The 16,082-nt window shown below is 40.0% G+C and overlaps 1 protein-coding gene across 1 annotated transcript in view; it reads right to left on the bottom strand.

Moving 5' to 3' along the window:
• The window catches only part of LOC119780467 (voltage-dependent calcium channel subunit alpha-2/delta-4-like), a 67,126-nt gene that overhangs the window by 9,623 nt on the left and 41,421 nt on the right, over positions 1-16,082 (bottom strand). Inside the window, exons 32-35 of the mRNA XM_038280537.1 lie at positions 7,275-7,345; positions 7,106-7,181; positions 6,900-6,952; positions 6,678-6,733 (exon numbers count right to left, since the gene is read on the bottom strand). Coding sequence (XP_038136465.1) covers positions 6,678-6,733; positions 6,900-6,952; positions 7,106-7,181; positions 7,275-7,345 — 256 coding nt within the window. The remainder of the gene's footprint in view (positions 1-6,677; positions 6,734-6,899; positions 6,953-7,105; positions 7,182-7,274; positions 7,346-16,082) is intronic.

Raw genomic sequence — 16,082 nt, 5'->3', positions numbered from 1 at the left:
ACTTTTTATAAATCGTTTAGATGCAGTTTATAAATGATAATCAAAGATTATTCATTGATAAATATTCTCTTTAACATTTATAAAGGATGATTTTTGTAAAGTGTCACCAAATGAAATTAACTTTTAGGATGCAAGAGACAAGAAAACAGCAGTACTGTTGGGAGCTGGAGAAGTTCCACCTTTCTCCAGCAGAGTCCGCCGTGGATCCTCCTGAGTGAGCCTTCTGCACAGCTGCAGCCCATCAGATCATCAGAGGATCCACTACTTAAGCTGTCTTCAGACCTTGCCTCAACGCCGCAGCGTTGATTCAGTTGGTCAGCGCCTAAGCCAAGACTCTCTGAGAATCTTTGTTGACTTTTGAATCCAGCCTGGATTCTAACCCTTGTCTCTGTCTTCCAGGAAACCAGTTTTTTCCCCTGTGGAGCTCAGGAAGAGCTGACCTGCCAAGCCTACCCTCTCAGCCAAACCTGATGTCCCACGGTGAACTTCCATGCAGCTCAGGACTAAGAGCTGGAAAACTCAAAGCCAAGGTCAGCTCATTAATAGAAGTAAGACGCTGAAGCGGCTTGCGGACTCTGCTGATCAACTCCTCTTCAGATCCAACAGTAGCCCTCTCAAAGCTATCTGCAAGAACCCTCAAGGTACAATCAGTAACAATCAAGAAATCAAACTCCGAAGTGCAACGCTAACTGAACTGTCTCTCACGCAGACTCCGGTGAACCAGTTTCCAGGCCCAAACCAGAACCTGTCATAACAGTGTGCTTGTGCAAAATAAACTTGTTAACTTTTACTCCAGTGTCCGTCTAGTGGTGTTCTGCATATTTGGGTCACTCTCCGTGCACCCATCATGACAGAACACTGCGGCCAAATTCAAGGCCCAGCAGAACATCTCCGTCAAATATTGGAGGAGCGGGATGCCCAAATCCATAGGCATGTTCAATCTCTCAGTGAGTTAAACACCCGCATTGAATTTCAAAATCATGTTGCCCAAGACTTTGCTAACCGTTTGAACCGCGCTAATGCTGCACCGGCACCTCAACCATTTCCGGGTCCAGTTCCCCCTCCGAGGTCACCGGCAGTGACGTCATCCGAGTTCCGCCCAAGTCTACCAGAAAGATTTTCTGGTAATAGGAAGGACTGCAAAGGATTTTTGTTTCAGTGTCGTTTAATTTTTCAGAACTCTCCTGGCAGTTTTTCCACGGATTATAAAAAGATAACTTTCATTCTTTCTCAGTTAACAGGAAGAGCCTTGGAGTGGGCTCAGGCGAGATTTGCCTCCGATGAAAGTCTCAATTGCCATTATTCAGATTTCATTTCTGAATTCACCCAGGTATTCAATCAAGAAACAGATCAAACTATTGACTCTCGAGCTCTTTTCAATCTAAGGCAGGGAAATTCTTCTGTGGCAGAATTCTCCATCAACTTCCGGGTTAAAGCGGCAGCTTCCGGATGGAACCAAAGCGCTCTGAAAGGAGCTTATTTTATGGCATTAAACGAGCACATTAAGGATGAGCTCGCAACCCTCGACGAACCAGCTACCCTCGAAGAATTAATTTGTTTGACGATCAGATTGGATAATAGAATTCGTGCTAGAAGCAGTTCCAAATCAAGAAGCCAGGGGACACCTTCCTCTGCCTCACATAACGCGACTGTTTTTTCTTCTCCCACAGAACAGTTGCCCATGCAGAGACCTAAGACCCAGTCTCTCCTTCTGCCTATTCAGGTCTCTCATTCTGGTGAAAGAAATGTCGAACCCATGCAGGTGGGACACACCAGGCTCACCCCAGAGGAAAGACAAAAACGTTTTTTGAGTAAATTATGCATCTACTGTGGTGAGAGTGGACACTTCATCGCTTCCTGCCCGGCTAAATCAAGAAACCTGGGTCCGCCAGAGGATCTGAGGAATCTGGCGGGCTTAACAAACTCAAAGAAATCTCCTCGTCTGATGTTACCTGCCACTTTGTTTTGTGCTAATCAAAGCCTCTCTTTTTCTGCATTTATCGATTCAGGCTGTGAACGAAACTTAATTGATTCAAACCTCGTCCAACAACTACAAATTGAGACTATTCCTCTGACCCAATCTCTTTGTGTTTCTGCTATTGATGGGAAAAGACTCCACCAAGTTACCCATCAAACTCAACCCCTCGAGCTACTTCTTTCAGGTAACCACCGAGAAACTATAACATTTTTTGTTTTTCCCTCCGCATGCTCTCCCCTGGTGCTTGGTTTCTAATGGTTGGAGAAGCATAATCCACATATTAACTGGACTGATCGTCACCTAGAGTCATGGTCTACTTCATGCCATGAGACATGCCTCCGTTCGGCTGCCCCCTTGGTGGGGCCTCCTAGAGGTGGGGGGGAGATGGACTCTCCTGACCTTTCTTCTGTTCCTTCCGAGTACCATGACTTGGCTCCTGTCTTCAGTAAGGTCAGTGCTACGTCCCTACCTCCACACAGACCATATGACTGTGCTATTGAGCTATTACCTGGAGCACCACTACCTAGCAGCAGATTATACAACATTTCCAAATCTGAACGAGAAACCATGGAGAAGTACATTAACGAGTCCTTAGCTGCTGGAATAATTCGCCCATCTTCCTCTCCGTTGGGCGCTGGGTTCTTCTTTGTTGGCAAAAAGGACGGTTCCCTGAGACCATGTATCGATTACAGAGGTTTGAACCAAATTACAATCAAAAATAAGTACCCACTCCCTCTACTCGCCTCAGCATTCGAACCTGTACAAGGGGCAACTGTTTTCACAAAACTGGATTTGAGGAATGCATATCATCTTCTTAGGATCCGAGATGGAGATGAGTGGAAAACAGCCTTCAAAACCCCCTTGGGTCAATTCGAATATTTGGTTATGCCTTTTGGTTTAACTAACGCCCCAGCCTGTTTTCAAGCCCTCGTGAACGATGTTCTCAGAGACTTTTTAAATGTGTTCGTGTTCGTCTATATTGACGACATACTCATTTACTCGAAGAACCTTTCTGATCATAAGAGACATGTCCGCCTTGTGTTGCAGAGACTACTGGAGAACAAGCTGTTCGTAAAAGCAGAGAAGTGCGAATTTCATCAGTCTTCAGTCTCCTTTTTGGGGTTTGTGCTCGAGGGCGGCCAGGTTAAACCATCTGAGGACAAAATAAAAGCCGTGTTAGAATGGCCAGTTCCAGAGAACCGCAAACAGCTACAGAGATTCCTGGGCTTTGCAAACTTTTATTGTCGGTTCATCAGGAACTATAGCCAGACAGCTCTTCCCTTAACCTCACTGACCTCTGTCAAACGTACTTTTCAATGGACACCTGAGGCACAAACTGCATTTGAGAAATTGAAGTCTTTGTTTTCCAGAGCACCAGTGTTAATACAGCCTGACCCATCTAAACAATTTATCCTCGAAGTGGACGCTTCAGATTCTGGAGTTGGAGCAGTCCTATCTCAGAGACTAGACACCGATCAAAGGATCCATCCATGCGCCTTTTTCTCTCGTAGACTTTCATCCGCAGAACAGAACTACGATGTGGGAGACCGTGAGCTGTTGGCCATCAAATTGGCGCTGGAAGAATGGAGACACTGGCTGGAGGGAGCTGAGCACCCGGTTCTAGTATGGACGGATCACAAGAACCTGGCTTACATCCAGTCAGCCAAACAAGCCAATCCCCGTCAATCCAGGTGGTCCATTTTCTTCTCACGGTTCAATCTCATTATCTCCTACAGACCCGGATCCAAGAATGTCAAACCCGATTTTCTCTCTCGTCTTTACTCCGTCGATCAACCTGAGACGCCTGAACCAGTCCTTCCTGCTTCCTGTACAGTAGGAGTGGTTACCTGGGAGATCACTGACCTAATCAACTCCGCCCTGGCTACAGAACCCGATCCAGGTAACGGTCCAGCTAACCGAACCTATGTGCCATCTTCTGTCAGATCTCGTCTCATCCAATGGATGCATGCTGCCAAGTTTTCCGCCCATCCGGGGGTCAGTAGAACCGTCGCCTTGATTTCAAGACGCTTCTGGTGGCCAACCCTTCACAGTGACGTCAAGGAGTATGTGTTGGCTTGCTCCACATGTGCCAGAAATAAAGCCTCACATCAGCCTCCTTCAGGCCTGCTACAGCCTCTTCCGGTTCCCTCGCGTCCATGGTCCCATATAGCAATTGACTTCGTCACCGGCCTCCCTGTTTCTCGAGGTATGTCCACAATCTTCACCATTGTTGATCGCTTTTCGAAATCCTGTCATCTCATCCCTCTAAGGAAACTTCCCACGGCCTTCCAGACCGCCCAGCTCTTAGTGAAACACGTCTTCCGCTTACATGGCATTCCCCAGGAGATCCTTTCGGATCGAGGCCCCCAGTTCATATCCCAAGTTTGGAAGGCATTCTGTTCCGCACTCGGCTGTAAATCCTCTCTGACATCCGGCTATCATCCTCAGTCTAACGGACAAACAGAGAGGATGAACTAGCAGCTGGAATCAACCCTTCGTTGCCTCACCTCCAACAATCCCACCGACTGGAGCCAATATCTAACCTGGATCGAATATGCACACAACTCCCTCAAATCTGCTTCCACCGGCTAATCACCCTTTCAGGTCAGTCTCGGTTACCAACCTCCACTTTTTCCCGCAGACGAGAGAGAGATTTCGGTCCAGTCAGTCAACCATCACATCAGACGTTGTCAGAGAATTTGGAGAGAAACCATCACAACCCTCAACCGATCATCAGAGACAACCAAACGCTTCGCGGATTCCAGGAGACGTCCCGCCCCCGAGTACTCAGAAGGCCAAGAGGTATGGCTGTCCACTCGAGACATTCCCCTCAAGGGAATGTCTCGAAAACTTTCACCCAAGTTCATTGGTCCTTACAAGATTTCCCAGGTCATCAATCCATCTGCCGTCCGTCTTCAACTGCCTCAGTCTCTCCGCATCCACCCAACCTTCCATGTCTCCCAAGTTCTGCAAGTGTTCTGCATATTTGGGTCACTCTCCGTGCACCCATCATGACAAGTACAGTTCATGAAAAGCATATATATGCCAGCAGTTAAATGTTGCTTCCCATAATGAACCAAGGGATGTGATTTGTCCTGTATGTTCATAAATTTCCAACACACCTCCGTCACACACACTTAATCTAACAGAAATTAAGACATTATAATGCAAGAACTATAAGAGCCAACTAAATTGTCGTGGAACTAAGGAGGACTTCCTCAGCTCTGCATCAGCTACTGTCATAGTTATCTCGAAGTGGGCTTCCCACGCCTACACTGCTGTTTGCCACCAGTATTGCACCCAATTCACCATGATTTCATCAGAAGAAAAAGGTTTTAAAAAACTGATCTGAGAGAGATGGGTTTTATCCGTGCCTTAACGGGGTCAGTGGGAGGAGTAGGAGGAAAATTATAACATTTATTGGCTGTCTGTGAGTGTTTACAGTGGTGTACAGCAGGCTGTTCATGGTTCAGGAGTCAGCAGGACAGAAATAAAAGAGACCTATTAGAACGCAGAATCTCCAGCATTAGTCCCTCACACCCCGACCATATCCTTGAATTGATATGGTATGGGATATTGTGATTATTGTGGTTCTACTGATGCTTTATGCAGAGTTTATCATCATTTATTTAACAATCTGTATATTAGCCAATATAAATGGCCATTCAAAGGGTAAAGTATCTTAAGAGTAAGAAAATAGTATAAGCAAAATATTTTTTTAACATTTACTAATTTTCAAAAGTGTTTTTAGCAGCTTCTTTGTATTTCATTTTTAGCCTTAGTCTGCCCAATATTCAGGCCATGGGTTTCCATTATTGTTATTTATTAAAGGTATGGTGGAGGATTTTTGCAAATATTTAAATAGACACGCCCCCTTCACTTTGAAAAAAAATGCACATGCACAATCCTGTACCTGCTCCCAAGATGGAACAGCTAATAAGCGCGTGTGAGAGCTTACTTTCCAAAAGTAGATTTACAATTTTTCCACTATGTCAATCGCACCACCGGTAAGTGAAAATTAGAGGAGCACATAGGATGGCCTTGCGTCAACATATCACCACAATGATTGACAATTAGGAGGACCACTTATTTTGATGATCCACCCAGAAAAAAGAACACCCTCCACTATACTTTTAAAGGTGGCAACCCTAGTCTACTGGTGGCAAAAAAGTAGCTACTCCTTAATTTTGTCGATATCTAGAGTCATAGCTATAACTAATGTTTAAGAAACAAATAGAACTTTGACAAGAAATGCTGGGCGAGGACCAAAATTTAACTTGCCACCATGGAAAGTTTACAGGAGCTTTTTTACCTCTTTTTTTTTTAACCTTCCTAGGTAAAAACTCTAAAACTTAATCATGGAGAAATGCAGCAAATATTGCCAATTTGGGACTAAATCTAAAGAGGATACAAACCCCTGCTGTTCTTGCAATCTGAAATACAGAGCGTGGACCCTTAGCATGGCAGTTTAGAGACCGAGCCATAGGGTTCTACTCCACTACAGATAAAAACCATCAGCTCCGATTTTCTGTGCAGTCTTTTTCATAATGCTTTCTGCAAACAATTATTGATCTCTTAACTTTCATCTATAAATATTTTTCTAATATAAATATTCTATTCTTATTCTAGTTTGATCATTTTTTATAGGTGCTTCAAAGAAAATAATGAGAGATTTAAAATCCTCTAAAATTCCTCTTACCATCCACAAAATAATCCGAATGCCAAAGACCACAGAGGTTAAAGTCGAGCAGAAACCTAAATGGAAAAGCAAAGATATGCCTTAAAAAGACACTTTGGTTACACAAAGAAACAAAAAACGAAGAAATAATCGCCTTTCTGAGCCAAAAAGTTCTAAATTTCTTTAGTAGCAATATTTCTGTAATTAGCCATAAAATACGCTTTACCATTCTTAATTACTTACATCACAGCATTGGAGAAAAGCCATCTCATCAGAGCCAAAATCGTGTAGAATGGCTACAGAAAGGAAAAAATTTGCTTTAATTTGCTAGAATTCAAAGAAAATGCTTCAAGTAAACAATGACAAAATGTTATATTATGCGTTTCAGTGATGTTTAAGCAGCATTTGTTAACAGTGAGTAGGTGCTGAGAGGCAACGATGAGACTTACACTTAGCAGAGGTCGAGCACTGCTTGTATGATGGTGGCTGCTTTTGCACATAGCCTGATAGTCAAACAAAGACACTCTGAAAAAAATATATAAATAAACAATTAATATTCTGTTTGGATGCAGGAGAAGACAGAATAATTCAACTAAAGTGTGTATGAGGAAGTCCTACTTTTTAAACATTCCCATTTTAATCAATGAAGCCATGACAGACCCATCCACTTCACCAAAGAAACGTCCAACCTGCAAAGATCATGGTGTGGTATTACACTTCCGCACAGGAGACTTAAGGCACAGTTCTGTTCAAATGTAAATATTTATATGACATTACAAACAAGGAAGCTGATTGATTTCTTTTTTGTGTGCAAAATAAGCAATATGACTTTGGTTCTTACCAGGGCACTTAATTGCACTCCCAATTAGAATTTTACAAAAAGCAATATTTAACTCAAAGACGCCCTCAGTTTTGACCACATAACGTTTAACAGATGTGAGACCCTGGCTTTCTCATTCCAGCCCTTTTGGTGGCAATAATATGCTTTAAACAGGTTTCCCACCACACAAAAGGGAAGAGAGAGTTGCAGCTAGGCATCAGATCCATGCATGCGAGTAGAGTTAAACACTTTTCCACACAATATTATCATTGACGTCCTGCCACAAAGGACTCTGTTAGTTTTCCAGGTGATGAGAAAAATGAAACCCTGCAGTGAAACATATAAATCTTTGTTGCTAGTGCAAATGAAAGTAAAAAAAAAATCACAATATTTGTTGAAAATAAAAATCCATCTTGATCTTTTGGTTAAATCCTTTAGCCCTAGTTTTTACATTGCTCATATGTAATCAGCAGTCTAAACAGCAATTGTTGCATAAAAAACATGCTAAGAAAGACACGATAAAACAAGAAAAAAAACAGTTTGTGCAAGTCTGCAAGTAGACCAATTTTTTAAAGAGGGAAGGCAGGTTGTAATTGTGAAAAGGTCCCATAAGTCCATAAGTTTCCAGCAAATTAACCTCTCTACACACCATTTTTTGTTCTTATTGCAGATTTCATTAGTGATGTTTTGTAGATGAATTGGAAGGAAGGGTGGGTGCGTGGGGGGATATGCAGAAAATGCAAATGGATATATACTGTCTAGAAAATGCAAATGCAGTTCTTGTGGAAAGTTGTACTTAAGATTTCTTTCCTACGAACCAGAATTGGTCCACATTCGTCACAGGATTGTTAGGGATGGTAATGCTAAGCAGTGTGGAATGCAATCCTCTGAAGTCCACCCCATCTTCAAAACTTTTTGTGGGTTTACCTCCCTGTAGTTCTGAGCTCCCCCATGATGCTGGCATATCTTGTGTTTGTGTTCAGATTCATTAAGTTTCACTGTTCAGACCAATGACAGTTGTGTTATCTGCAAACTTCAGGAATTTCCCACATGTGTTCACCTTGGTACAGCCATTTGTGTACAGGGAGAAGAGTGGTGAAGCTGGAAGCAACCACTAGGATCCTCCATTGTTGATGGTTCTTGAGCGACAAGATGCTGCTCAGCCTCCCTTACTGCTCATGATCAGTCAGAAGACTGAGGATTCACCGACAGATAGAAACTAATGTGAGCTCAGTGACATTTTAGTGACAATGTCACTAAAAAAACCCTCATATATCCTTTCTGGGTCAGATTATACACAAAGATCATACATTCTCACGTCAGGGTTAATTTTTTAAGGATCACATTTGGTGAAAATGTCCAGTTTCAATCTCGGTATTACAGACCGTTTATAAATGTGATTCTGTGACTATATTGCCATTGTATTTTCTGCATGGATCATTTTGTATCAGTTTTGTGAATAAATTATTCTAGAGTTTAGACTTCTTACTACACTGAAAAAGTGACCTTTTTGTGCAGTAAACCTTTTTTTTTTAAGGCTGCACTTTAAAAAATGAAATTGTCTAGAGCTGTTTTAAACAAAATTTCTTTTTGTATACACGCGCGTATACAAAATGAAAAAAATAAATCTGTCTAAATCTAAGTCCATTAGAGTATTCGTCATAATCTCTGCTTTGTATTTTGAAGCTCCAGTGAGAACTAGAGTTTCTGAAGTAAAATGAAACCTTTTTTGTGTAATACATGCATTTTGGGGAAAGAGTAAGTTTTACTTAGATTTCCTTATACTACGGTATTTAAATGTTTAATAGTAGTATGTACATAAACCTAGAAATGCTACATAAACTTTACTCTAAATATACAGTATTTACAGAAAATACACAGGTGTATCTCATATCTGAATATTAAATAAAAGTTTATTTCATGAATTCAATTCATTAAATTATGTTATATAGGTTAAGAGATACTTATACCAATAATGCCTAATAGATCTTCATATTTATTATGACAACTGTCTGCTTGCACTTAAAGACACTTTTTTTCTTAAAATATTTGAATATTATATTAGACCAGTAAAAAATTATATACAGGTGCTGGTCATAAAATTAGAATATCATGAAAAAGTAGATTGATTTCAGTAATTCCATTTAAAAAGTGAAACTTGTATATTATATTCATACATTACATACAAACTCATATATTTCAGATGTTTATTTTGTTTAATTTTGATGATTACAAATGACAACAAATGAAAATCTCAAATTCATCATATCAGAAAATTAGAATATTACTGAAGACCAATAAAAACAAAGGATTTATAGAAATGTTGGCCAACTGAAAAGTATGAACATGAAAAGTATGAGCATGTACAGCACTCAGTATTTAGTTGGGCCTCCTTTGGCCTGTATTACTGCAGCAATGCGGCGTGGCATGGAGTCGATCAGTCTGTGGCACTGCTCAGGTGTTATGATAGCCCAGGTTGCTCTAATAGTGGCTTTTAGCTCTTCTGAATTGTTGGGTCTGGTGTATTGCATCTTCTTCTTCACAATACCCCATAGATTTTCTATGGGGTTAAGGTCAGGAGAGTTTGCTGGCCAATTAAGAACAGGGATACCATGGTCCTTCAACCAGGTACTGGTAGCTTTGGCACTGTGTGCAGGTGCCAAGTCCTGTTGGAAAATGAAATCTGCATCTCCAAAAAGTTGGTCAGCTGCAGGAAGCATGAAGTGCTCTAAAACTTCCTGGTATGTGGCTGCATTGACCCTGGACCTCAGAAAACACAATGGACCAACACCAGCAGATGACATGGCACCCCAAACCATCACTGACTGTGGAAACTTTACACTGGACTTCAAGCAACGTGGATGAAGTGCCTCTCTTCTTTTCCTCCAGACTCTGGGACCTTGATTTCCAAAGGAAATGCAAAATTTACTTTCATCAGAGAACATGACTTTGGACCACTCACCAGCAGTCCAGTCCTGTTTCTCTTTAGCCCAGGCAAGACGCTTCTGACGCTGTCTGTGGTTCAAGAGTGGCTTGACACAAGGAATGCGACAGCAGAAACCCATGTCTTTCATACGTCTGTGTGTGGTGGTTCTTGAAGCACTCACTCCAGCTGCAGTCCACTCTTTGTGAATCTCCCCCACATTTTTGAATGGGTTTTGTTTCACAATCCTCTCCAGGGTGCGGTTATCTCTCTTGCTTGTACACTTTTTTCGACCACATCTTTTCCTTCCCTTCGCCTCTCTATTAATGTGCTTGGACACTGAGCTCTGTGAACAGCCAGCCTCTTTAGCGATGACCTTTTGTGTCTTGCCCTCCTTGTGCAAGGTGTCGATGGTCGTCTTTTGGACAACTGTCAAGTCAGCAGTCTTCCCCATGATTGTGTAGCCTATAGAACTAGACTGAAAGACCATTTAAAGGCTTTTGCAGGTGGTTTGAGTTAATTAGCTGATTAGAGTGTGGCACCAGGGGCCATCAATTTTGAACCTTTTCACAATATTCTAATTTTCTGATATGATGAATTTGAGATTTTCATTTGTTGTCATTTGTAATCATCAAAATTAAACAAAATAAACATCTGAAATATATGAGTTTGTATGTAATGTATGAATATAATATACAAGTTTCACTTTTTAAATGGAATTACTGAAATCAATCTACTTTTTCATGATATTCTAATTTTATGACCAGCACCTGTATCCTAATACCTGTTTAGGTAAAGTTTTTAGAAAATTATCCTGTCAACATGTGTGTTTAAAATGTTCTACCTTATGTATAATTTTACTGTGGCCCTTCAGAAAAAACAGTTTTAAGACACAATATTTAATATTTTTGCTGCACAAACCCATAACTATCGACAATAAATTTTTTTTGCTGGGTCACCATCCAACTACATTTGTCTCTGCCTTCATTTATTCATTGTACAAGCTGCACCTTCTCACATCAGTGGTGTAACCCTTTGATGTTTCCACAAGTGACGGCATAACCTGGAGCACAGCAAACTTTTAAAATCATATTTGCTTCCTAATGTCGGAGGGAATGCAATATTTTCACAAGAAAATAATCCTTTTCTGCAAAAGATTCTCAATGAATTTTCAGATCAGATCATTTAGGTTATTATTATTTTAAACATTACTACAAGGATAGGTTTTCCACACATAACAATTAGTACACTTAAAAAGTAATATTTATCAACCTTTACCGTATAGCTGTCCTGCTGAGTGTGTGTCAAAGAGCTGAAAGATTAAGCAACGCCCTGGGTTAAGGATTAATCCTTGTTTTATGGCTCTTAACAGTTAAATGCAGATGTAAAATGGTGCTTCTGCTTTAAAATGTGCTTATCTCTAGAGATGCTGCACTTTTGCAACACTGCAGTAGAACATACCAGTTTAAAAGACTTAAGAAAATTTAAATTGTGCTAAATTAGCTGATAAAACACTCTATGGATGATATTCATTCAATTTCAAAGTAACAGTACTAACTAATATGTAAAAGAAAGGTATAAATTGCAGATTGGACCTGAATTCCGTAAGCTCAAGAGTTTGCATAATCAGCAAATTCATTGACCTTGATAATAATCTCAAGCAAATGTAGATATTTTCACTTAGAATGTCTTTAGTAGTCCCATGCCTTTATGACTTTACTTTAGTCTCCTTTTTTTAATTTTTAGAGTTTTTAGTAAGCAGAGTTGGGTAATCTAGTCCTGGATCTATTACACTTTAAGGGTTTCTGCAAAGTGGCACATCCCCTTAATGCTCTACCAAGGTCAGCTGAAACTAGGAGGTGCAACAGCTGCTGTAATCACTTTAATGCAGCACAAACGCGTGGGTTAAATCCTAATCTGCTCTTAAATCCTATGAGCCATACAGATGTTTTTTTTTTTTTTGAGATTATGAATTGATCCAAAGGGTCAAATAACACGGAAATATCCTTTTCATACAAACACAAGTCTGACAAACGGTTAAGATCAAGTAAAAAAGTCAATTTCTTGTGATTGGTAAGAAAACATAGAAATTCAGGTAGGCAAGAGGAATAAACTTGCTTGAAAACAGATTTGGACAACTGATTTTATATCATTGGTGATTTCTCATTGAATATCAGGAAGGTTAAATTTCTACTGTAAATTTTGTAAAATTATTGGTAGAATATGCATTGTCAAACTTTATAAATGTAGTTATTAAACTGCATTAAATGTGCCCTATAACGCATCTGAGTATGTTGCACATTATTCAGCTGCTGGCCCCCCCTCCACTCTGCAGCAGCAGGGTGCCGCCTGTCTGTCTTTATGAGAAATCTCTGTTGAGGTTTTAAGTCTTGCTCTATGCTGATGTAAAAGTATTTGGCCCTCTGGAACTTTCCAACTTTTTGCCACATTTCAGACTTCAAACATATAGATATAAAATTTTAATTCTTTGTAAAGAATCAAAAACAAGTGGAACCACTTGAAGTAAAAATACATTTATGGGATATAAAAATATAAAAAATAAAGAAAACTGCAAAATTACTCAGCCCTCCTCAGTTAGCACTTTTTAGCGCCACCTTTTGCTGCGATTACATGTTCAAGTTGCTTGGGGTATGGGTCTATCTATTTTGCACATCGAGAGACTGACATTTTTGCCTATTGTTCCTTTTAAAACCACTGGAACTCAGAGAGGTTGGATGGGGAACATTTTTGAACAGCAGTTTTCAGTTATTTCCATAGATCCTCGATTAGATTCAGGTCTGGACTATGACTTGGCCATTCTAACACCTGGATATGTTTATTTATGAACCATTCCATTGTGGATTTATCTTTTATGTTTTGGATTATTGTCTTGTTGGAAGATAAATCCCTGCCCAGTCTCAGGTCATTTGCAGACTAAAAGGTTTCCTTCCAGAATGGTCCGGTATTTGGCTACACCCATCTTCTAATCAATTTTAACCATCTTCCCTGTCCCTCCTGAAGAAAAGCAGACCATGATGCTGCCACCACCATGTTTTACATTGGGGATGGTGTGTTCAGAGTGATGAGCTGTGTTGCTTTTACGGCAAACATAATGTTTTGCATTATTACAAAAGTTCGATTTTGGTTTCATCTGAGCAGAGCACCTTCTTCCACCTGTTTACTGGGTCTCCCAATTGGCTTGTGATAAACTTTAAACAAGACTTTTTATGGATTTCTTTAAGAAACGTCTTTCTTCCATAAAGGCCAGATTTGTGCAGTATACGACTGATTGTTGTTCTATGGACAGAGTCTATCACCTCAGCTGTAGATCTTGCTGCACCGAAAGTAAAGGGGCCGATTCATTTTGCATGCTCCATTTCATGCCCCACTTGTTTTTAAAATATTGAAAAATTACAATTTTATATCTTTGTTTGAAGCCTGGAATGTAGCAGGAGGTCAAAAACTTCAAGGGGGCTGAAAACTTTTGTAAGGCACTGCATGTCAGTACTGAGCTGGGTAAAAAGGCCTTTGCTTACTCTGCCCCTTTTACATGGAATTTGCTGCAAAATAACTTGAAACTTAGTAAATTGGTTCCTTTGAATACTTTTAAGCTGAGAATTAGATGTTTTGAGTTAGACTCCCTCACATGTCAATGTTTTAATTTAACTTTTAATGTAAGTGCATATTTGGCTTTTATGTGTGTGTCTTTGTACATATGTAATGATGTGATGTGATGTAATTTTGATGCCTATCTTGGCCAGGTCTCCCTTGCAAAAGAGATTTTTAATCTCAATGGGTATTACCTGGTTAAATAAAGGATAAAAAAAAAAATAATAATAATAAAATGTCACTTCCAGTGAGGCTAAACCTCTTAGGGTGTCAATGGAGCAGGGTAGGGTCATTAAGCTGGGTGCTTGATGCTGATGGGAGACATACCTAAGGATTTGTGACTGACAGTGGCCAGACATTGAGGAGGTTTTACTTATGAGCTGAGAGCGAAAAGTAATCACTCAGTCAGAACAGTGATCTTGTGCTGAATTCTTGCCATTTATAATTACAGAGTGCCTCATAGCCTTTTTACCCTGTTGTAGTAATGTATTTTATCTGTTTCAACATTTGCTATGCAATCAACACCATTGAGCCTTCCGTTTCAGAGAGCAAGTGTTGCAACTGGTTTATGTACTGAGCCATTAGTGGAGTAATAAGAAACAAACCAGAAGAGATAATCGGGCGAAATAAAGAGAACAGCCGAATGAGAAGAAATATCTCACAGTATAGCAATGGTACTTCCTGAACTCTTAGGAGAACTCTGGAAAAACACACAGAACATGTTTGGAAACCATAGTAGAGATTAAGGTCCCCTCTTCCTGCCAGTGGTGGTAAACTCTTTTCTGTAGACCATTACATGCTGCTCCTTCACCCAGTAGACAGTTGATAGACATTAGTTGAGTGGAGAGTCTGGAACTGTGTTGAAAATGTGAGGCAATGCAAACCTTCTGGGTAACTACGGAAGCTGAGAGTGATCTTGTCCCTCTGAATCTTTTCCCTGTGGTTTTCTCGAGAAAACAAGTTCATTTTCTCAATTTCTCATGATAACCAGATGATCAGAGATGGGAAGTAACGAAGTACAAATACTTCGTTACTGTACTCAAGTAGATTTTTTTGATATTTTTACTTTACTTTACTACATATTTTCATGGCGACTTTTTACTTCTACTCCTTACATTTTTACACAAATATCTGTACTTTCTACTCCTTACATTTAAAAAAATTGGCTCGTTACTTTAGTTTTGAATCATTTCAATGGAGTTACCGTTATTTTTAACGTCATCAATATCAAATTCAATCTAATTGGATGGGAATCTACGTTGCATTTGACGCACCACTACAAGATGAATCGACAGATTCGGCGGTATTCATTCGCGGGAAATCATTGCAGCTTGGTGACGGTTGGTGTTAGCATAGTAGTATGGACGACGAGATGATTGAAAATGAACACAACGGAGATCTAGTCCTATTGGCAGATATCCATGTAAAATGTAGACAAAAGTGGTTTGTACTTTTACTTTTATACTTTAGTAAATTTATAAGCCTGTACTTTGTTACTTTTACTTGAGTAAAGAAGTTTAATCAGTACTTCCACTTTTACCAGAGTATTTTTTAACACAAGTATCTGTACTTTCACTCAAGTACGGAAAGTGAGTACTTTTGCCATCTCTGCAGATGATTAATGTGGTAAAACTGATTACATCCTTCAATACCACAACAGCGGGAGAGGATTTATAAGTGTAAATCATGGCAGCCTATGTGTAATTCTTTAAATAGTCCTGTGTTTAACATTTAGGTAATGGTACAGCGTTGGTTTGATGATTTGCCTCCACTTCTGATTCATAAGCAATTAGACCTATGCATCCAGGGCCTTAGTGCCAGGTGTTTTCTGAACAGCCCCAATGTTACGGCTGTAACAGATATGAGATGTATTAACATCCAAAATAAGTCCAGATCAAAGATTTTCATTATAAAACAGTCAGAATTGTTTCTTCTGTATTACATGCCATCCAATCATCCACCACGACCCGATAATGAGTGAAAAGAAAAAGGAAACAAAAAAATGGATTATTTGCACACACACGCACACATTTGCATATATAAAATTAGGGGGTCCCCGCTCCATCTCACCATC

The sequence above is a fragment of the Cyprinodon tularosa genome, unplaced genomic scaffold, assembly GCF_016077235.1.
Source record: "Cyprinodon tularosa strain WSP-4 unplaced genomic scaffold, ASM1607723v1 ctg160, whole genome shotgun sequence".
In the NCBI taxonomy this organism is placed as follows: Eukaryota; Metazoa; Chordata; class Actinopteri; order Cyprinodontiformes; family Cyprinodontidae; genus Cyprinodon; species Cyprinodon tularosa.
This window is presented reverse-complemented; position numbering and strand designations above follow the sequence as displayed.